General features: G+C 36.6%; 1 protein-coding gene across 4 annotated transcripts in view; it reads left to right on the forward strand.

Annotated features, from left to right (window-relative positions):
- The first annotated feature begins 753 nt into the window (after nucleotides 1-753).
- Nucleotides 754-18,129, forward strand: part of LOC128156932 (L-proline trans-4-hydroxylase-like) — a 36,822-nt gene continuing 19,446 nt past the window's right edge. The window contains exons 1-7 of one of the 4 annotated variants that reach the window (XM_052819271.1): nucleotides 1,565-1,613; nucleotides 13,063-13,129; nucleotides 13,512-13,593; nucleotides 13,675-13,803; nucleotides 14,591-14,685; nucleotides 14,813-14,903; nucleotides 15,015-15,144. In XM_052819271.1, coding sequence (XP_052675231.1) covers nucleotides 13,693-13,803; nucleotides 14,591-14,685; nucleotides 14,813-14,903; nucleotides 15,015-15,144 — 427 coding nt within the window. In that variant the 5' untranslated portion in view covers nucleotides 1,565-1,613; nucleotides 13,063-13,129; nucleotides 13,512-13,593; nucleotides 13,675-13,692. Of the gene's footprint in view, nucleotides 840-1,564; nucleotides 1,614-13,062; nucleotides 13,130-13,511; nucleotides 13,594-13,674; nucleotides 13,804-14,590; nucleotides 14,686-14,812; nucleotides 14,904-15,014; nucleotides 15,145-18,129 lie in introns of those variants that run through there. The other 3 variants (XM_052819270.1, XM_052819269.1, XM_052819268.1) reach the window with 3 other exon arrangements.

Genomic DNA, 18,129 nt, shown 5'->3' on the forward strand with positions numbered 1-18,129 from the left:
GATTCAAAACTTCTAGTGATTTCCAGATAATCTTTCATGTGTTCTCTTCTAAAGTTTTCCCATACCTTTTCTTCCACTAATTCTTTACACATCCAGTTATTTTGTTCTGAAACGCCCGCGCTACCGTTTTAGGGTATAATACACAGCTAAAACAAAGCATTGCAAACGACATGTAAAGTACCCGGATAATGTGGAATAATTGAGAACACACTAGTATTCAAATGGATTCTTCCCCATTACAAATCTCGTAAGGAATAAGTTTCGTTCGTGTTAATTTCCCCGGGTATACTGTAAACGTACTACATTTGGCTGTGTATTCTATTTAACGCTTTTGGCAGAATTCGGCTTTCGCTAAATCAAGTGCATTACTATATGCATGGCACTAGTAATATATATAAAAATATAAAAATAGTCACATTCAGGAATAAACTAATTCAAATCTACGCCAATTTGTTCAAAAACTAATTTCCGCCAAATATCGTACACGCCAAATATAAGTTAAACTTTACAGTATATGGAAAAGTGGAGATGAAATCTTTGAATTTTTGTCATTTATTGATATCATTTGAAAGTTAATGCAATGTTTGTGCTTATTATATGCATTTTTAACTGTACTCCACCTGTACCTTAAAAGACCGTGCAGTGAGCGACCAGCGCGCTAGATTTTCTTCTTATCTAGATGGCCGAGAGGTAAGCGCGATGGCCGCTCATTGCAAGGAGAGTGGGTTCTAGAGGTCATGAGTTCGAGAATATAAATCAAATTGATAATAAAGTTATCACTGTGTTGGCCTTTACTAAAGCCCAAAATCACACGGTTGACCACAGCAGCAACATGTCAGGTAAGAAGTATAATTAAAAACATTGTTTTAAATTTCTTGTATATATTTTATTTTGCGCTTTGAATTATCATCATGTGTCTCTCGTAATTTTTACAAAATTCATATTTTCCAATTTTGCTCAACAAGCAGAGGCTTCAAATATTTATTATTGTCTTATCAGTGTTGACTCTGATGAATTTAACATTTATATGTTTCACTCTTGTATTGTACATACATTTACACTACATTGCTCATCCTGTGAACACACGGATTTAAAAAAAAAATTTAGTCAAGGCCATTCACTTAAAATATTTAAGGAATAACGAATCATTCTTTGAGTATTATGAGGTGAAAATTTCGGTCGGGCGTGATCAAATCCAAGGGCTTTATGATAAATTTGATCACACCCCGACCGCAATTATCACCTCATAATACTCAAAGAATGGGTTATATAGTGCAAAATCGAAACGTAGTGTTATCACAGGCAAAGACACTGGAAAATGTAACTTTTAAGATTTAGAAGGGTTGGTCTTCATCTACAATAATTTAAAAAAAAACAATATATCATTTCCTAATGATATTCCCCGGTATTTAGCTTAACACGCTTAAAAAGATCAATTGTGAACTTGTAACTTTCATTTCATCTTGTAGATGTACTTTTCACACCGTTAAAGCTGAACAGCACCGCTCGTAAATAGGCACAGGAACAATGTACCTGGCATATAAACCCCTCAATTTCGTTACACTCGACTGCATACCTAAAACTCGTGGCCGACGTATAGTGTTCCTTTTGTGGTCTTTGGATTTTATGCATTTATTTCTTATTATTCATGATATTCTGTTTGTAAATAATGCATTTACCAATTTATTTGATGCTAGCATTTTCCTGGTGTAAAGAAGTATGTAGATTTTAATAATTTCATAGCGATCGAGTAACACGGCGAGGCAAGATGTACGTCCACACAGGTGATACCTCTACAGCAAAATACTAAGAACTGTTAAGAGGTCTGTGCCTTATATATAGGGGATGTACATGCATGTATGGGCAGCAGTGGTGAAAGAGAAATATAGCGGACAGTGCGTATCTACGAGCTGTGTTCAGCTTTAAGGTGAAATAACGCATCAGCACAAAATGGCTGACCTCTTATCGAAACGGCATTTCGTTTCTGAAAAAGAATTTTAATGACGGCATTAGTAACCTACTTCATAGCTGAGTGGATAAAGTGTTGGACATTGTGATCCGTACATCCGAATCCCGCAGGGGCTTTTGTTGTTACTTGCAGAATTGAATTATTTACATATTCATGTTTCATCCCAAACCGCAAATTGCTAGTTTGGTACTTTTGAAGCTTTATGTGTTGTAAATGTGTTTAGTACAGTACCCTAGAAATCTTATCGATGCAATTCTATATAACATTATATTATGAACTTATAATATACGCATTGCTTATAATGCAATTTAATGCAGGGAGATCTTTGCCCTTGTTTGAAGTTCTTAAAAAAGTTTAACATGCCCCCTTCGTTTAGTCTATCGCAATCAAGCTCTGTACCAGAAGCAAGGCCTGTTCTCCACATCAATACATGTACTTATATCAAACATGTAATTTTAAACTTTTGCACTAGTACTTCGTATTCAAACTTATTCTCCATTCTCAAAAACCCCAGTCTTACGTACTAAAAGTCGCAAATAAATAAAGATTAAATTCACGAACAAACACTATGTACTTTGAAAATCTTTGATCATGAAACTTTTATTCACAAAACGTTTATTACCTAAAAACCTGAAGAAATTAGGACAAGTAGCTACTGTATGTGGTGATATGTGGCCCATTCTAAAAACATAATGATGCTCAAAAAAAATTTACCTTTTCAAGCATTTTAAATCTACGGCTCAGATTCAGCATTTCAGCATGTCAAGACTAGATCAACTACTCATTAATTATAACAAGTTTTGTGAAGAATGGACCAGTAGCATCTTTATGACAGGACACTTCAAAACCTCTTATATGCTCCAAAATGTACGCCTTCTTTGATCTAAAAACTTAGGGCTAAGATTTGGTATCGAAGTTTTTTAAGTGCATAAGTCTTGCCATATGCACAACCAAGAATGTTGGCGAAGAAAGGACCGGTAGAAACTTAGATATAGGTAGCAAGGGACAGTTTCGAATAAAGTACCCGTCAATATTTTTGTAAAATGGAGAGTTGCTGTACTTGAAGGCTTATGAGTGTTGCTAAAATTCATGAAATGATTTTTAATGATTATCATTGGTTAGAGGGGTGTCTCTTGTTGAAATTGATATGCAATATGTAGGCCCCTTATGTTAGGTACATGAGAATCAGAAGTAAAATGCGAAACCTGCGGCTATGACTGTTGTGCTGACTTTACACAGTGAAATTGCAAGTTACAGACGGGAGGTAAAATAACGCAGGAGGATAAAACGTACGCTCAACTAGGACCCCAGGTCACCTGCTTATTCACAACTACCAAATCTGTGCACTCCGCTACAAAATGTAGTGCATTACAACCGCAAAGTGAAAGTAGAAGAACTAGTACCACTACTTAGCCTTTAGAAATGATATACAACAGGCAGAAATGTATTTTTTTTTTAAAGAATAACCCTCTAAGTATTGGAAATACACTATAGAGGATAAAAATTTCAACATAGACTGTTATTTGAAAGATATATGATATACGTTATATAGACATAAGGTGACCTGTGGTCCCCCTAAGGATAAATTAAATGTAACACAAAATCCTCCTCATTAAAATAACAAAGTACTTCACTTTCTTACTCTGTATACGTAGGTGTACTACATCTGTAGAAAGATGTAGTTTTGCCCCCCCCCCCCCTCCCCCCAGCCACCAACCCATAGACTTTTTACTGATACTTTAATATAATGGTAAAATGATTTGATAATGAATTACATTAGATGTAACTGGTTTCCGTAATGGATGCATGCCAAAACAGGTTTGTATAAAAAATATCTGACATTTTCGAGCCCGTTAGTGATGAGAACTGTGTGATTTTTTTTTCATACAGAGCTGTTTTCGGCATACATCGTACTTAAAACACTGCTATTGAATTTCATTGTTGATTTACCTGAGACAGTCTGATTTTGAAGGATATCAGTACTCTAACCACGAGTCACGGTCTTATTTTAAGAAGCTCACTAAAATTAGTCTGCTGCAACAAAGGAATGACATCAAATTTGTGTTCTAACTAAAGTTCCCCTGTCTACAGGTGTTGCATGAGGGTTGGAGTTCACCACTCCCCGCTCCACCTACCACTTCCCTGGACTGGATTGATTTTTACTCATCAAATTAAAAAAAATATATTTGAATTGCAAAAATAAACATAGTTAATGCGGACCTACTGTGAAATGCATCTGAGAAAAAAATGAAGACGAGCAAATCGTCACCTCTTTAACCCCCCCCCTAACTTCCTTTGACGACAAAAAATAAGGAATAAATGTGATCGAAACGTGTACCGTTTTTGCTTATTTATAAAATAAAAGTCTGAACTTTTTTGTTCAGTAGATCAGAGTATAATTTTTCACACACCACATTTTTAACCTGTTGTCTCCTTATAAGTTATGCAATCTCTGGTCTCCCCAATGATGTACAATATATGGCGAACTCTGGTTTACGTATTTATTATCATCTTTATGTGACACCTGTTCCCTCTAACAATTATGTTCTTCCTAATAAACAATATAAATAAAGTGCATGATTTTCGTCTTTTAAAAAGACATAAGACAACCTCTGGTATCCGTACTGATTTTCTAAATATTACATTGATTTAGAAGCTAAGGTGACCTCTGGTCTCCTAATAGACATTGGTGTCTTTACAGTGGATGAATTCTGCACGGTAATTCTCCATCTTGTAAAAGAAGGCGGCATCTGGTCTTTGTATTGATGAAGAATTTACTACAATAATTTAGGTCTAATGGTGACCTCTCATCTCCTTATTGATAATTCATAAAATTTTATCCCTAGTCTCTCTACCGTGGATTACTTTGGTCTCTCTATAGTGGATTACTTTTGTATCTCCACCTTATAAAATGAAATAAGGTGACCTCTGATCTCAATTAACAAAATTATTACGACACATATCCAAGACCTAAAACGAACTCTGGTTTACCTACAATAGATGATATTTTATGATTCCTCATCTTGTAAAATAACATTAACGGATCTCTGATCACAGTATTAATTTACAGAATTAATAATTACTACATCAATTTAGATCATAAGGTGACCTATGGTCTCCTTTTGGATATTTCACCTAAGGTGACCCTTGGGTCCCCTACAGTAGATGACTTTTTTGAATCTCCATCTTGTAAAATGACATTAAGTGACCTCTGGTCTTCGTTATTAGTTAACAAAAATATAACGACATAGACCGAATACCAAAGGTGACCTTTGGTTTTCCTACAGTGGATGGCTTGTTGGGAATCTCCATCTTTTAAAATGACATTATCTGACCTCTGGTTAACGTATTAATCTTTGAATTAAATCTAAACCTTTTTGAAGCTAAGGTGACCTCTAAATTCCTTTTAGATAGTCCTCTTATAATTACCACTTGGTTTCTCTACAGTAAATGACTTCAGGTAAATGTCTATCTTGGAAAAGAAGGTGACATCTGGTGTTCGTATTTATCATCAAACTATTACATTGATTTAGGACATATCGGGACCTATCATCTTGAAATTCCATTCAAGCTGACCCATGATCTAACAAATGGATGACATCTAGTGAGTATACATCTTGTTTAATGACATTTGGGGACCTCTGGTCTCCTATTGATAAACAAAATTATTGCTACATTGTTGTAGGACATAAGGGGACCTCAGGGCTCCTCATGGATATTTTACTAAATGTGACCTCTGCTCTCCCTACAGTAAATGACTTATTTGAATCTACATCTTGTAATATGACATTAGGTGACCCCTGATTTCCGTTAATAATGGACAAAATTATAACGACAGACATCGCTTTCCAAAGGTGACCTTTAGTGGATGGCTTCTAGGGATATCCATCTTGTTATGATATAAGCTGATCGTTTCTATATTAAAATTATTTTATTGATGAAGGACCTGAGGTGACATCTGGTCTCCTTGTGCATATTTTCACTTCAGGTGACCCCTGATCTCCCTACCATGGCCGAGTACCTATCATGTAAATGACATAAGGTGACCTCTGGTCTCCCTTTAGATAAGGAAAATGATCAATAGGGGACATGAAATGACCTCTGGTCTCCTTATGGGTGTTTCTGTAAATGACATACGTTGACATCTGGACTTCATGTCATTTTAAGAAAATTAAAACTACATTGTCTTTAGACCTAGGTTGACGTCTGGTAACCTTTAAGATATTCACTTAGGGTGATCCCTGGTCTTCCCACTGTAGATGGTTTTGGTAAATCTTTACCTTGTATATTGATATTTTGTTAAAACTCAGGTCTCCATATTGAATCAAAGAATTGCAACGTCAATCTAAAACTATTGGTGACCTCTGGTCCCCATATCGATTTTTTACTTAAGGTGACCCCTGGTCACCCTACCGTGAATAACCTTAGTGAATCTCCATCTTGTAAAATCATCTGAGGTAACACCAGTTAGTCAAAGAATGGATAAAGACTGATTAATCTCCATCTGCAAGATGCATCTGCCGACCTCCAGTTTCCGTATTGATTTACAAAATCACTACGACATTTGAGTAGGAAATACATGTAAGGATATGACTTCTCTTTCTCTCATGATATTTCAATTACTACAGTGGATGACCGGTAGCTCTCAATCCTGTAAAATGACATAAGGGGACCCTTGGTCACCCTACAATGGATGACCAATGACTCTTAATAGTGTAAATTGACATAAGGTGACCCGTGGTCACCTTTCAGTGGATGACTGGTGACTCTCTATATTGTAAAATGACATTAGGGGATCCCTAGTCACCCTACAGTGGATGACCGTTCACTCTCCATCGTGTAAAATGACATAAGGTGACCCCTGGGCACCCTTCAGTGGATGACTGGTGACTCTCTATCCTGTAAAACGACATAAGATGACCCCTGGTCATCCTACAGTAAATGACCGGTGACTCTCTATATTGTAAAATGACATACGGGGACCCCTGGTCACCATACAAAGGATGACCGGTGACTCTGCATCGTGTTAAATGACATACGGAGACCCCTTGTCACCCTGCAGTGGATGACCGTTGACTCTCCATTGTGTAAAATGACATAAGGTGACCACTGGTCACCCTGCAGTGGACGGCCGGTGAATCTCCAAATTGTAAAATGACATAAAGTGACTCCTGGCCACCCTGCAGAGGATAACCGATGCCTCTCCATTGTGTAAAATAATAAAAGGTGACCCCTGGTCATCCTACAGTGAATGACCGGTGACTGTCCATCGTGTAAAATGATATACGGGGACCCCTGGTCGTCACCCTACAGAGGATGACCGGTGACACTCCAAAATGATATAAGGTGACCTATGAGCACCCTACTGTGGATTACTGGTGACTCACCATCATGTTATATGACATAAGGTGAGAGTCACCGGTCATCTACTCTAGGGTGACCATGGGTCACCTTATGTCACTTTACAGGATAGCGAGTCATTAATTAGTCATCCACTGAAGGGTGTCCACGGGTCACCTTATGTCATTTTGCACAATGGAAAGTTACCGGTTTCCACAGTAGGGTGACCAGGGATCACCTTAAGTCATTTTACACTATGGGGAGTTAGCGGTCTTCCACAGTAGGGTGACCAGGGGGTCACCTTAACATAAATATCATGAGAGAAAGAGAATTCGCCTCCTTACCTGTATTTCCCACACAAATGTCGTTATGATTATGTGAACCTTATGTTATTTTACACGATGGAGAGTGACCGGTCATCCATTGTAGAGTGACTAGGGGTCCCCGTATGTCATTTCAAAATAAAGAGAGTCACCGGTCATTTACTGTAGGGTGACCAGAGGTAACCTTATGTCATTTTACAGAATTGGGAGTCACCAGTCATCCATTGAAGGGTACCCACGGGTCACCTTATGTTATTTTGCACAATGGAGAGTTACCATATATCATTTTACACAATGGAGAGTCACTCACTGGTCAACCACTGTAGGGTGACCAGGGGTCCCCGTATGTCATTTTACACAATGAATAATTGAAATATGCCTAGGGGGACCAGAGGTAACCTAAGTTATTTTATCACTGTTGTATTAATTCTTTATATCATTACGGAGATCTCGGCTCACCTTATGTCATATAACAGGATGGAGAGTCGTCAGTAATCCACTGCAGGGTGCCCACAGGTCACCTTATATCATTTTACACAATGGAGAGTCACCGGTCAACCACTGTAGGGTGACCTGGGGTCCCCGTATGTCATTTTACACAATGAATAATTGAAATATGCCTAGGGGGACCAGAGGTAACCTATGTTGTTTTATTCACTGTTGTATTTATTCTTTTTATGAATACTGAGATTTCAGGTCATCTTATGTCATATTACAGGATGGAGAGTCACCAGTTATCCACTGCAGGGTGCCCACAGGTCACCTTATATCATTTTACACAATGGAGAGTCACCGGTCAACCACTGTAGGGTGACTAGGGGTCCCCGTATGTCATTTTACACAATGAATAATTGAAATATGGCTAGGGGGACCAGAGGTAACCTAAGTTGTTTTTTTCACTGTCGTATAATTCTTTATATCAATACGGAGATCTCGGGTCATCTTATGCCATATTACTGCATGATTGAGAGTCATCAGTAATCAACTGCAGGGTGCCCACATGTCACCTTATATCATTTTACACAATGGAGAGTCACTCACCGGTCAACCACTGTAGGGTGACCAGGGGTCCCCGTATGTCATTTTACACAATGAATAAATGAAATATGGCTAGGGGGACCAGAGGTAACCTAAGTTGTTTTTTTTCACTGTCGTATTATTCTTTATATCAATACGGAGATCTCGGGTCACCTTATGCCAAATTACTGGATTGAGAGTCACCAGTAATCCACTGCAGGGTGCCCACAGGTCACCTTATATCATTTTACACAATGGAGAGTCACCGGTCAACCACTGTAGGGTGACCTGGGGTCCCCGTATGTCATTTTACACAATGAATAATTGAAATATGCCTAGGGGGACCAGAGGTAACCTAGGTTGTTTTATTCACTGTTGTATTAATTCTTTATATGAATACGGAGATCTCGGGTCATCTTATGTCATATTACAGGATGGAGAGTCACCAGTTATCCACTGCAGGGTGCCCACAGGTCACCTTATATCATTTTACACAATGGAGAGTCACCGGTCAACCACTGTAGGGTGACCTGGGGTCCCCGTATGTCATTTTACACGATGAATAATTGAAATATGCCTAGGGGGACCAGAGGTAACCTACGTTTTTTTTTATCACTGTTGTATTAATTCTTTATATCAATACGGAGACCTCGGGTCACCTTATGTCATATAACAGGATGTAAAGTCACCAGTAATCCACTGCAGGGTGCCCACAGGTCACCTTATATCATTTTGGAGAGTCACCGGTCATCCACTGTAGAATGAGCAGGGGTCACCTTATCATTTTACACGATGGAGAGTCACCGCCCAACTACTGTAGGTGACCAGGGGTCCCCGTATGTCATTTTACACAATGGAGTGTCACCGGTCATCCACTGTAGGGTGACCAGGGGTCACCTTATATCCTTTAACACGTTGGAGAGTCACCGGTCATCCACTGCAGAGTTACCAGGGGTCCCCGTATGTCATTTTACACGTTTGAGAGTCACCGGTAATTCACTGTAGGGTGACCAGGGGTCATCTTATATCATTTTACACAATGAAGTGTCACCGGTCACCCTCTGTAGTGTGACCAGGAGTAACCTTATATCAGTTTACACGATGAAGAGTCACCGTTCATCCTTGGTAAGGTGACCAGGGGTCCCCGTATGTCATTTTACATGATGGAGAGTCACCGACCATTCACTGTAGGATGACCAGGGGTCACCTTATATTATTTTACACGATGGAGAGTCATCGGTTATCCTATACAGGGTGGCCAGGAGTCACTTCATGTCATTTTACAATTTGGAGAGTCACCGGTAGTCCATTGCAGGGTGACCAGTGGTCACCTTATGTCATTTTACACAATGAACAGTCAACGGTCGTCCACTGCAGGGTGACCAGGGGTCTCCGTATGTCATTTAACACGATGCAGAGTCACCGGTCGTCCTTTGTAGGGTGACCAGGGGTCCCCGTATGTCATTTTGCATGATGGAGAGTCACCAGTCATCCACTGAAGGGTGCCCACGTGCCCCCTTATGTAATTTCACACAATTGAGAGTCACCGGTCATCCACTGCAGGGAGACCAGGTGTCACCTTATGTCATTTTACACGATGGAGAAACACTGGTCATCCACTGTAGGGTGAACAGGGGTCACCTTATGTCATTGTACACGATAGAGAGTCACCGGTCATCCTCTGTAGGGTGACCAGTTGTCACCTTATATCATTTTACGCCATGGAGTGTCATCGGTCATCCTCTTGAGGATGATCAGTGACTCTCCATTGTGTAAAACGACATACGGGGACCCCTGGTCACCCTACAGCGGAGGACCAGTGAGTGACTCTCCATTGTGTAAAATGATATAAGGTGACCTGTGGGCACCCTGTAGTGGATAACTGGTGACTCGCCATCCTGTAATATGACATAAGATGACCTGAGATCTCCGTTTTGAGATAAAGAATTAATACAACAGAGAATAAAATAACCTAGGTTACCTCTGGTCCCCCTAGGCATATTTCAATTAAAGGGGGATGGTCACGATTTTCGTCAAATTCTATTTTTCTATATTTATTTTTTAGAATGCTTTAGACATGCATTACCAATGATGAAATAAATTTGAGAGTCATTCGTGGAGTTGAAAGCAAGATACAGAGCTGAGAATTCTTTGTAATGTAAACAACGCCCGTGCCCAGTTTTTGTTTACATAGGTTCAATATACGAGTAAAAAAAATTGTAAACCTGATTTGTCTATCTTTTAATTTATATTTTAAGCATAAATAAACAGTTTCATTTCATTGATTTAGGACCTTAGGTGACGTTGGCTTTCCTTACTGAAGTTCCACTTATGGTTAAGGTAGTCTCCTACAGTGGCGAACTTTTAGTGATTATCCATCTTTAAAAATGGCATTTGGTGAACTTGGTCTTCCAATATATTACCAAAATTATAACAACACTTGATTCAGGACCTAAGGTGATCTCTATTGATATTGTATTTATAATGATCCCTTGTTTCTCTACAGTAAATGGCTTCTGGTGAATCTGTATCCTTAAAAATCTATAAAGGTGACCTTAGGCACGTAGCATCGTTTTTTAAAGTGGGGGGGGGGGGGGCAGACTCATCCAAAAAATCTTCAAAAATCGTGACAAGCAAAAAAAAAATCCCCCAGTCTTCAAAATCCTAATCCGTGAGGGACTGGGGGGAAGCCCCCCCCCCCCCTCCCGATGCTACGTGCTTGGGCCTCTAATTTCCCTATAGATTAATAGAATTCATAGGTCCTAATATAATATGACCTCCAGGCATATTATGAATATTTCACTTAACATGACACCTGCTCTATTGATTACCAAAATTATTTTTCTCTCTTCATATATAGGACCTAAGGTAACCTCTGGTCTCGAACGAACATTCCACTAAATTTAATCCCCTGTCTCTCTAAAATGACTGACTTCCAGTAAATATTAATCTTGTAAATTGTCATAAGATAACCGGATGATATCTCCCCATTGATATTACACATAAGGTGACCCCTGGTCTCCCTACAGTGGATCACTTCTGATGAATCTCAATATTGTAAAACTGACACTAGGCAGATGTTAGGTAACTTTTGTAACCGTATTGATTAACAAAATGATTACGACATTGTTTTAGGACGTAAGGTGACCTGTGGTCTCCCTATGGATATAGAAAAAAAGAAAGTAGATTTACATTCTTATCTTCACTTGTAAAAGAGTTCCATAAGTGCTCATTAATACACTCATTTTGGAGAACTATTTTCGGGGACCCAAGGTCCTAGTTGAGCGTACGTTTTATCCTTCTGCAATAAGACGAAAAGTAGGTGGATGGGACATTGAAAACTAAACACCGGTAAGTTTGTGACATGTGATAGTGCAACATGCACGCGGTACGGAAGGTCAACCCTCTGCAGGGAATTAGCTGGGGGAGGTCTAAAAATCAGAAAAATCATGAAAAATTAGCAAAAGATGAAAGGGTCAAAATCTCATAAAAACCAGTATGTAGAGAATTTAACAGGTTTTGATTAGTAATTTTCTTCAGAAATTGGTGATTGGCCTTATAAAGAGTGAATTAAAGGTATTTGTGCTGAATGGGAACTGAGGAAATTCTAGTCACGGAGTTCCGAAGACATGCATCCCTTGGCTACAATGAATTGTATAAAAAAAAACTGCCCCCTGCCACCATAGAAGATTTGAGAGTCATTCATGGAGTTATAAGAAAGATACAGATCTCACAATTCTTTGTCATGTAAACAAGGCTCGTGCCCTGTTTTTGTTTACATAAGTTCAATATACCAGTTAAAATATTTTTTAAGCTGATTTGTCTATCTTTTTATTCATTTTAATCATAGATAAACAGTTCCTAATGTTTAACACATTCATTTTTGGTCTAAAACTGCAATTTCACTTCAGCATTCAAAATATAAACAAACGCTTTGTTTACATAGCAAAGAATTTTAAGCTCTGTAACTCGCTTGTAACTCAACGAATGATACTCAAATGGCTGGCTATTCGAAATGCCTTACTGAAGAATTGTATACATTAAAATCAGAAAAATAATTTTTAACCAAAATCGTGGCCATGCCCCTTAAAAACAACCAGATACAGAGGCCGAGGGTATAGCAATATGCTTTCCCCAACTTTGTCCAGGTAGGCTAAAATGAGATCAAAATATGAACAATGGTAAGTTATTTTTGCACGTTCAATGTCCGGTAGTAGGAACTGATATTTTTAATTTTAAAACAATACGGCTTGATTAGTAAAAGAGGCCCCGCACAACACCAGAACCTAGAATATCTTTATTTGTGGACAATTATTCCAAGATTCAAATGTCAATTTGTGGCGAACAAAAAACTTACATATAATCAACCTTTTAAAACATATACATAATTATTTATTCATATGTTTTTTTTAGGCATCAATTTTGAGATAACAGAGGAAAAACTCAACGAATATGCAGACAATGGATATATCATTGTTAGGTAAGTTCTTACTAAGTGTGAAAGAAGAGAATTGTGAAAGGAAAACGGTTTTGGTCAAATTCTATTTTTCTGTTTTTATGATTCACAATGCTTTAGGAATGCATTTTTAATGATCAAATGAAATTTGAGAGTCAGTAGATAAGTTATAAGTAAGAGACAGAGCTCACAACAAAAGCTTTGTTTACATAGCAAAGAATTGTAAGCTCTGTAACTCGCTTAAAATTCAACGAATGACACTCAAATTTTAGTTGTCTATTAAAAATGCCTTACTGAAGCATTGTAATCCTTAGATTTGGAAATTTTTTTTAACCAAAATCGTGACCATGCCCCTTTAAAACCTGACCAAAATAATATAATGAGTTTCAGCTCATTGTCTTTTCAGAAAGCTCTTTGACGAAGAGGAAGTTCGTAAATTAAAGAAGTGTTTTGAGGATACTGAGGAAGTTGTACAGAACAAAATAAAAGTGTGTAATAATATATTAAGTCAATTCATAAACTTTATCAAATTAACCTTAAAACTTAAATATTGTCTTTGCTGATTAAAGTTTATAATTTTGAAATAGATGGATGACAGTTTGGGAAGAGAGGTAGATTTGACACTGTGGAGTCACCCAGGAAATGACGTAACAGGAATGGCAGCTAGGTCCGAGAAAATTGTCAATGCTGCGGAAAAGGTACGATTCATTAAAAAGATTTCTTAAGTATTAATCTACTATAAAGGTGGAGATTATGAATAAAGCGAATTCTTGAACTTTTTATACATATATGCCGTTATCTTGGAAAGTTTTGTAACAAAAATATGTGAAGAGGAAGTTGATTTCTTTATTAAACTTAGAATACTAAGTTCTAAAGTTTACATATTACACTTTAATTTGCTTTATTTAAAAAAATTATATTTAAGAGCAATGCATAAGCGTTTTATTATTTAAGCTGTAACAATTTATATAACATTTTAACTTTATTTCATTATAAATAAGTACATGTAGAGAACTTAATATACGTATCCTGTGAAAACCCTATCATTCTATTTTCTTTTACAAAATTAAAACGAAAAAAAACCCAGGACCCATCATTTTTAAAGATGAAATTTAAACAAAAAAGAGGCAATTCCCATTCTGTATAGAATCTTTCTTGCAATAACAAGATCTTTTTATCATTAACTTATAAAGAGATATTTCTCGTTATAACGATATATTTTCTCTTTATAACGAGATCTTTTCTCGTAATAAGAAAATCAACAAGTAATAACAAGGTTTTTTTCCCCCCGTTAAAACGAGATCTTATCTCGTTATAAGGAGATAATTAATCCGTAATAACAACATAATCATTTCATAATAACGAGATCTTTTCTCGTAATTACGAGATCTTTCCTCGGAATTACGAGATATTTTCCCGTAATTCCGACATACATATATTTTTTTCCTATTCTCCTATCGTAAAAATTGTCAATATTTCTTGTAGCTGCTTGGAGGAAAAGAGGTGTATCATTACCATGGAAAATTGAGTCAGAAGAATGCTAAGTCTGGTGGAACTTTTCTTTGGCACCAAGACTATGGGTAATGATTTCAAGATCCCTTTTTGGGGTAATATGAATTTTTATACAAATAGCTCATAATTTAGAGACCCAGCTAAATTTTTCACAATTTTTCTCCAAGCTTAAATGCCTCTTAACGCAATTTTTAGATATTGGTACAAAAATGGCTGCCTCTTTCCAGAAATGCTTACGTTTTTTATTGCCTTAGACAAATGTGATAAAGGCAACGGGTGCTTAAAGGTAATGAAATATAGTATAATTAAATGAAATAAATCCCGGGCAAATTTCTCATTTTTTATAAAAAATCTGCAAATGTTTATGAGATCTGAAAGATGTATTTATTCATAAAAGGTTTTGAAAGGCTCCCACAAATGTGGTCGCATCGAGCATAGCATTGTGGCTGGACAAACAGCAGCCGACATAGACAGAGTGAGAGAGCTTAAAAAGAAACTCGAGTTGATATATGTGGAGCTGGAGCCAGGTATTTTTGCTTCTAATAAACAATATTCGGCCCGGTCAAAATTGTTAAAATTGTACCAACAATTTCAGTATTACTGTTTCTTTTGTTTACCATTGTTATGTATCGTTCGATACTCACTACTTAATCTTTCACATCATGGTGTCTGACCGTGGGTCATCTCCTTTTCACTTGAATGGATGGTTGTTCGGTACATTTTTTGAGGTTCCATTGAGGCTTCAGAGAAATCTTCATGTAATAAACCTGATATTCGCTATTTGAACACATCGTTTGAAAAAGTTTAACTTTATATATATATATATATATATATATATATATATATATATATATATATATATATATATATATATATATATATATATATATATATATATATATATATATGAATGTGAGGAAAAAAATCACAACACCAAAATAAACTCAACTAGTTTTAATATCAATCATCAAGAGTTTGACAAAATGTATCTTAGTTACAGAATACAGAAATTTACAAGAATTAAAAAAAAAGTATATAAAGAAACAAAGTTATCGGAATTAAATTATTGATGATGCTATCGAACCCCCCCCCCCCCGGGGAGCTCCTCAATCCCGTGCAAAACAACAATAAAAAATGGAATATATTGACACTGGCACCCATAATCCCAGAAATACTACATGTAACATCGCCCTGATTGTTCACAGCGTTATTATCGACGCCTTGAAGACTGTTGAAACAATGGCTAAGATATCTGAAAAACAAAAATATATGAACAGCAAAACACAACCGAAGATTGTATCCAAATCCAAATGTATCCAAATCGAGTTCTGAAGAAAGATTGGAATTCTAAGTTACCAAATGCCAAGATTGACGATGTGGCACCTGCCCCTATAATAGACAAGGACATCATTTTAGTTTTGGTGGGAAACAGTTTTCCGTTAACAACAACATGTCATGTCAAACAAGAAATCTTTTGTATGTTATCTCGTGCTCAGGTTGCGGAGAACTATCTATTGGGGAAACGGCAAGTACCTTACGGTTCACAAACGGCACATTAACCAACCGGAACACTGCAAACTAAAAGTCAGTAAACACTTTGCCCTGTGCAGAAAGAAATCATTTATTGTTTTTTCGTTCTACAAAATGTACAATTCTAATACTGTTGAAAAGCGTGATAAAAAAACCCATTTTACAAGAACTTTTAAACCTATATTGAATAGCTTACTGTAACCTCTGAGTATTCTTAACGTTTTATTAATGATGTAATTGTGTTATATTTACATTTGCAAATATGTTTCCTTATATGAACCTATAGAATAACCAAAACCTTTTCATGACGTCATAATGATCATAGTACGCGCTTATCGCTTGCCGCTTGGATTATCTACTGAGAAGCCCCTCGGAATTCAGAGGATTTGATCACGTGACAAACTAACTTCATATCCCGGTGAACTTTTTAAATTTGCTGTTTATTTCTTATGGACGACGGACTCAATTCACTTGTGATTTTCATAAAAATTTAATATGAGTTAGAGTTACTGAGGATATATAAAAATTAGGGATGTCAACGAGTACCCGGTTAACCGGGTACTCGATCGAACGTCCGAGTATCGAATACTAAAATCAGTACTCGGTTACTCGGTTGTATATATTTTTTTATATTTCTAAGTTTATTTAATAATGCATTAAAACATCGGTTTTAAAACTTAAAATGTCAATTGCACTTGTACATACAGTAATTAGGATTTCCTACGCCTCTAAATATGCTAAATGACCGTTATCGCCTGTGGCAGTGTTTATATAGTAATTATCGTGACAAAGCACCTGTTACCTAGCTTTTCTCACCTTTGGCTGTCTTCTACCCTATTTTTGGCTTACTTAAATGATTTTTTTTCACTGAACATCGTTTATAATTATAGTCTGTTATATAAATTGAATAGCACACAGTAGAGAAATTGAGCAGACCTAAAATGCCGCCACCGACTTCAAAGGTCTGCAAATATTTTAAAAGAACTGAAGATTTAAAATACGTAAAATGTCAGCTGTGCGAAGTAAACTTATTCTATACGGGGGTAACGACAAACATGTTAAATCACAAGGTTTTACAGTTATCAATGTACTTGTTCATATTAATTTACACTTTTATCGAGTACCCGGGTACTCGATCGGAAAAACGTCCGAGTAACCGAGTACTAAAAATTAACCGATTTGACATCCCTAATAAAAATCAATAAAAAAATAACGTAAAAATAGAATTAGTTTTTTAGTGGGGACCATTTCAAAAAATGTCCGTGTTACTTCTCTTTTTCAATTGCACACACTGTAATGGGGAAAAGCGATCTTGTGAGAGAAAAAATAAGTTTTAAGAAATTCTGCAATAGATTTTCTATCCAAATTAAAATATGACACTTATTTGATAATTTTGACTTCGTTTTGACGGGGCCACATGCCAAAGTACGGTTTGTCGTAATTTTTTCTCCAATTTTTCACGAAAAGTACAGCGCAAACTCTAAAAAAATTTATGTACATTATTTAAGGATTGATGTATGAAACAAAACAACTATCAGAGTTTGCTTGCATTTGTGTATGATAAAATTGAAGCACAGTAGCGGTTTTACTCTATTTTCAATGCAAGTAGTGAAGCGGATCGAAATGTAAATGATTTGTTCACTTGCTCAAATTCTGTTAACTAATCTATGTAGATGGTTACAATTAACTTGAACTAATATCAAACTCAGTACAGTACTTTACATTCCTTAAAGATATTTGTGCGTGTTAAATAATGTTGAAAAACTTATTTTTATAGCATTGAATCATGATTTTTTGAAGTATACAATCTCACAACTGCAGCGGTGTGTGCATACAAATTAATTAAATTTAAAAAAATTATTAAAATAAAATTTGTATGCACACATCGCTGTGGTTAAGAGAATGTATACTTTAAAAAAATCATGATTTAATGCTTATATTTACATTTTTTCAACTTCATGCCTTGTCTGCGAATGTGATTT

This window comes from Crassostrea angulata, chromosome 7, assembly GCF_025612915.1.
Source record: "Crassostrea angulata isolate pt1a10 chromosome 7, ASM2561291v2, whole genome shotgun sequence".
In the NCBI taxonomy this organism is placed as follows: domain Eukaryota; kingdom Metazoa; phylum Mollusca; class Bivalvia; order Ostreida; family Ostreidae; genus Magallana; species Magallana angulata.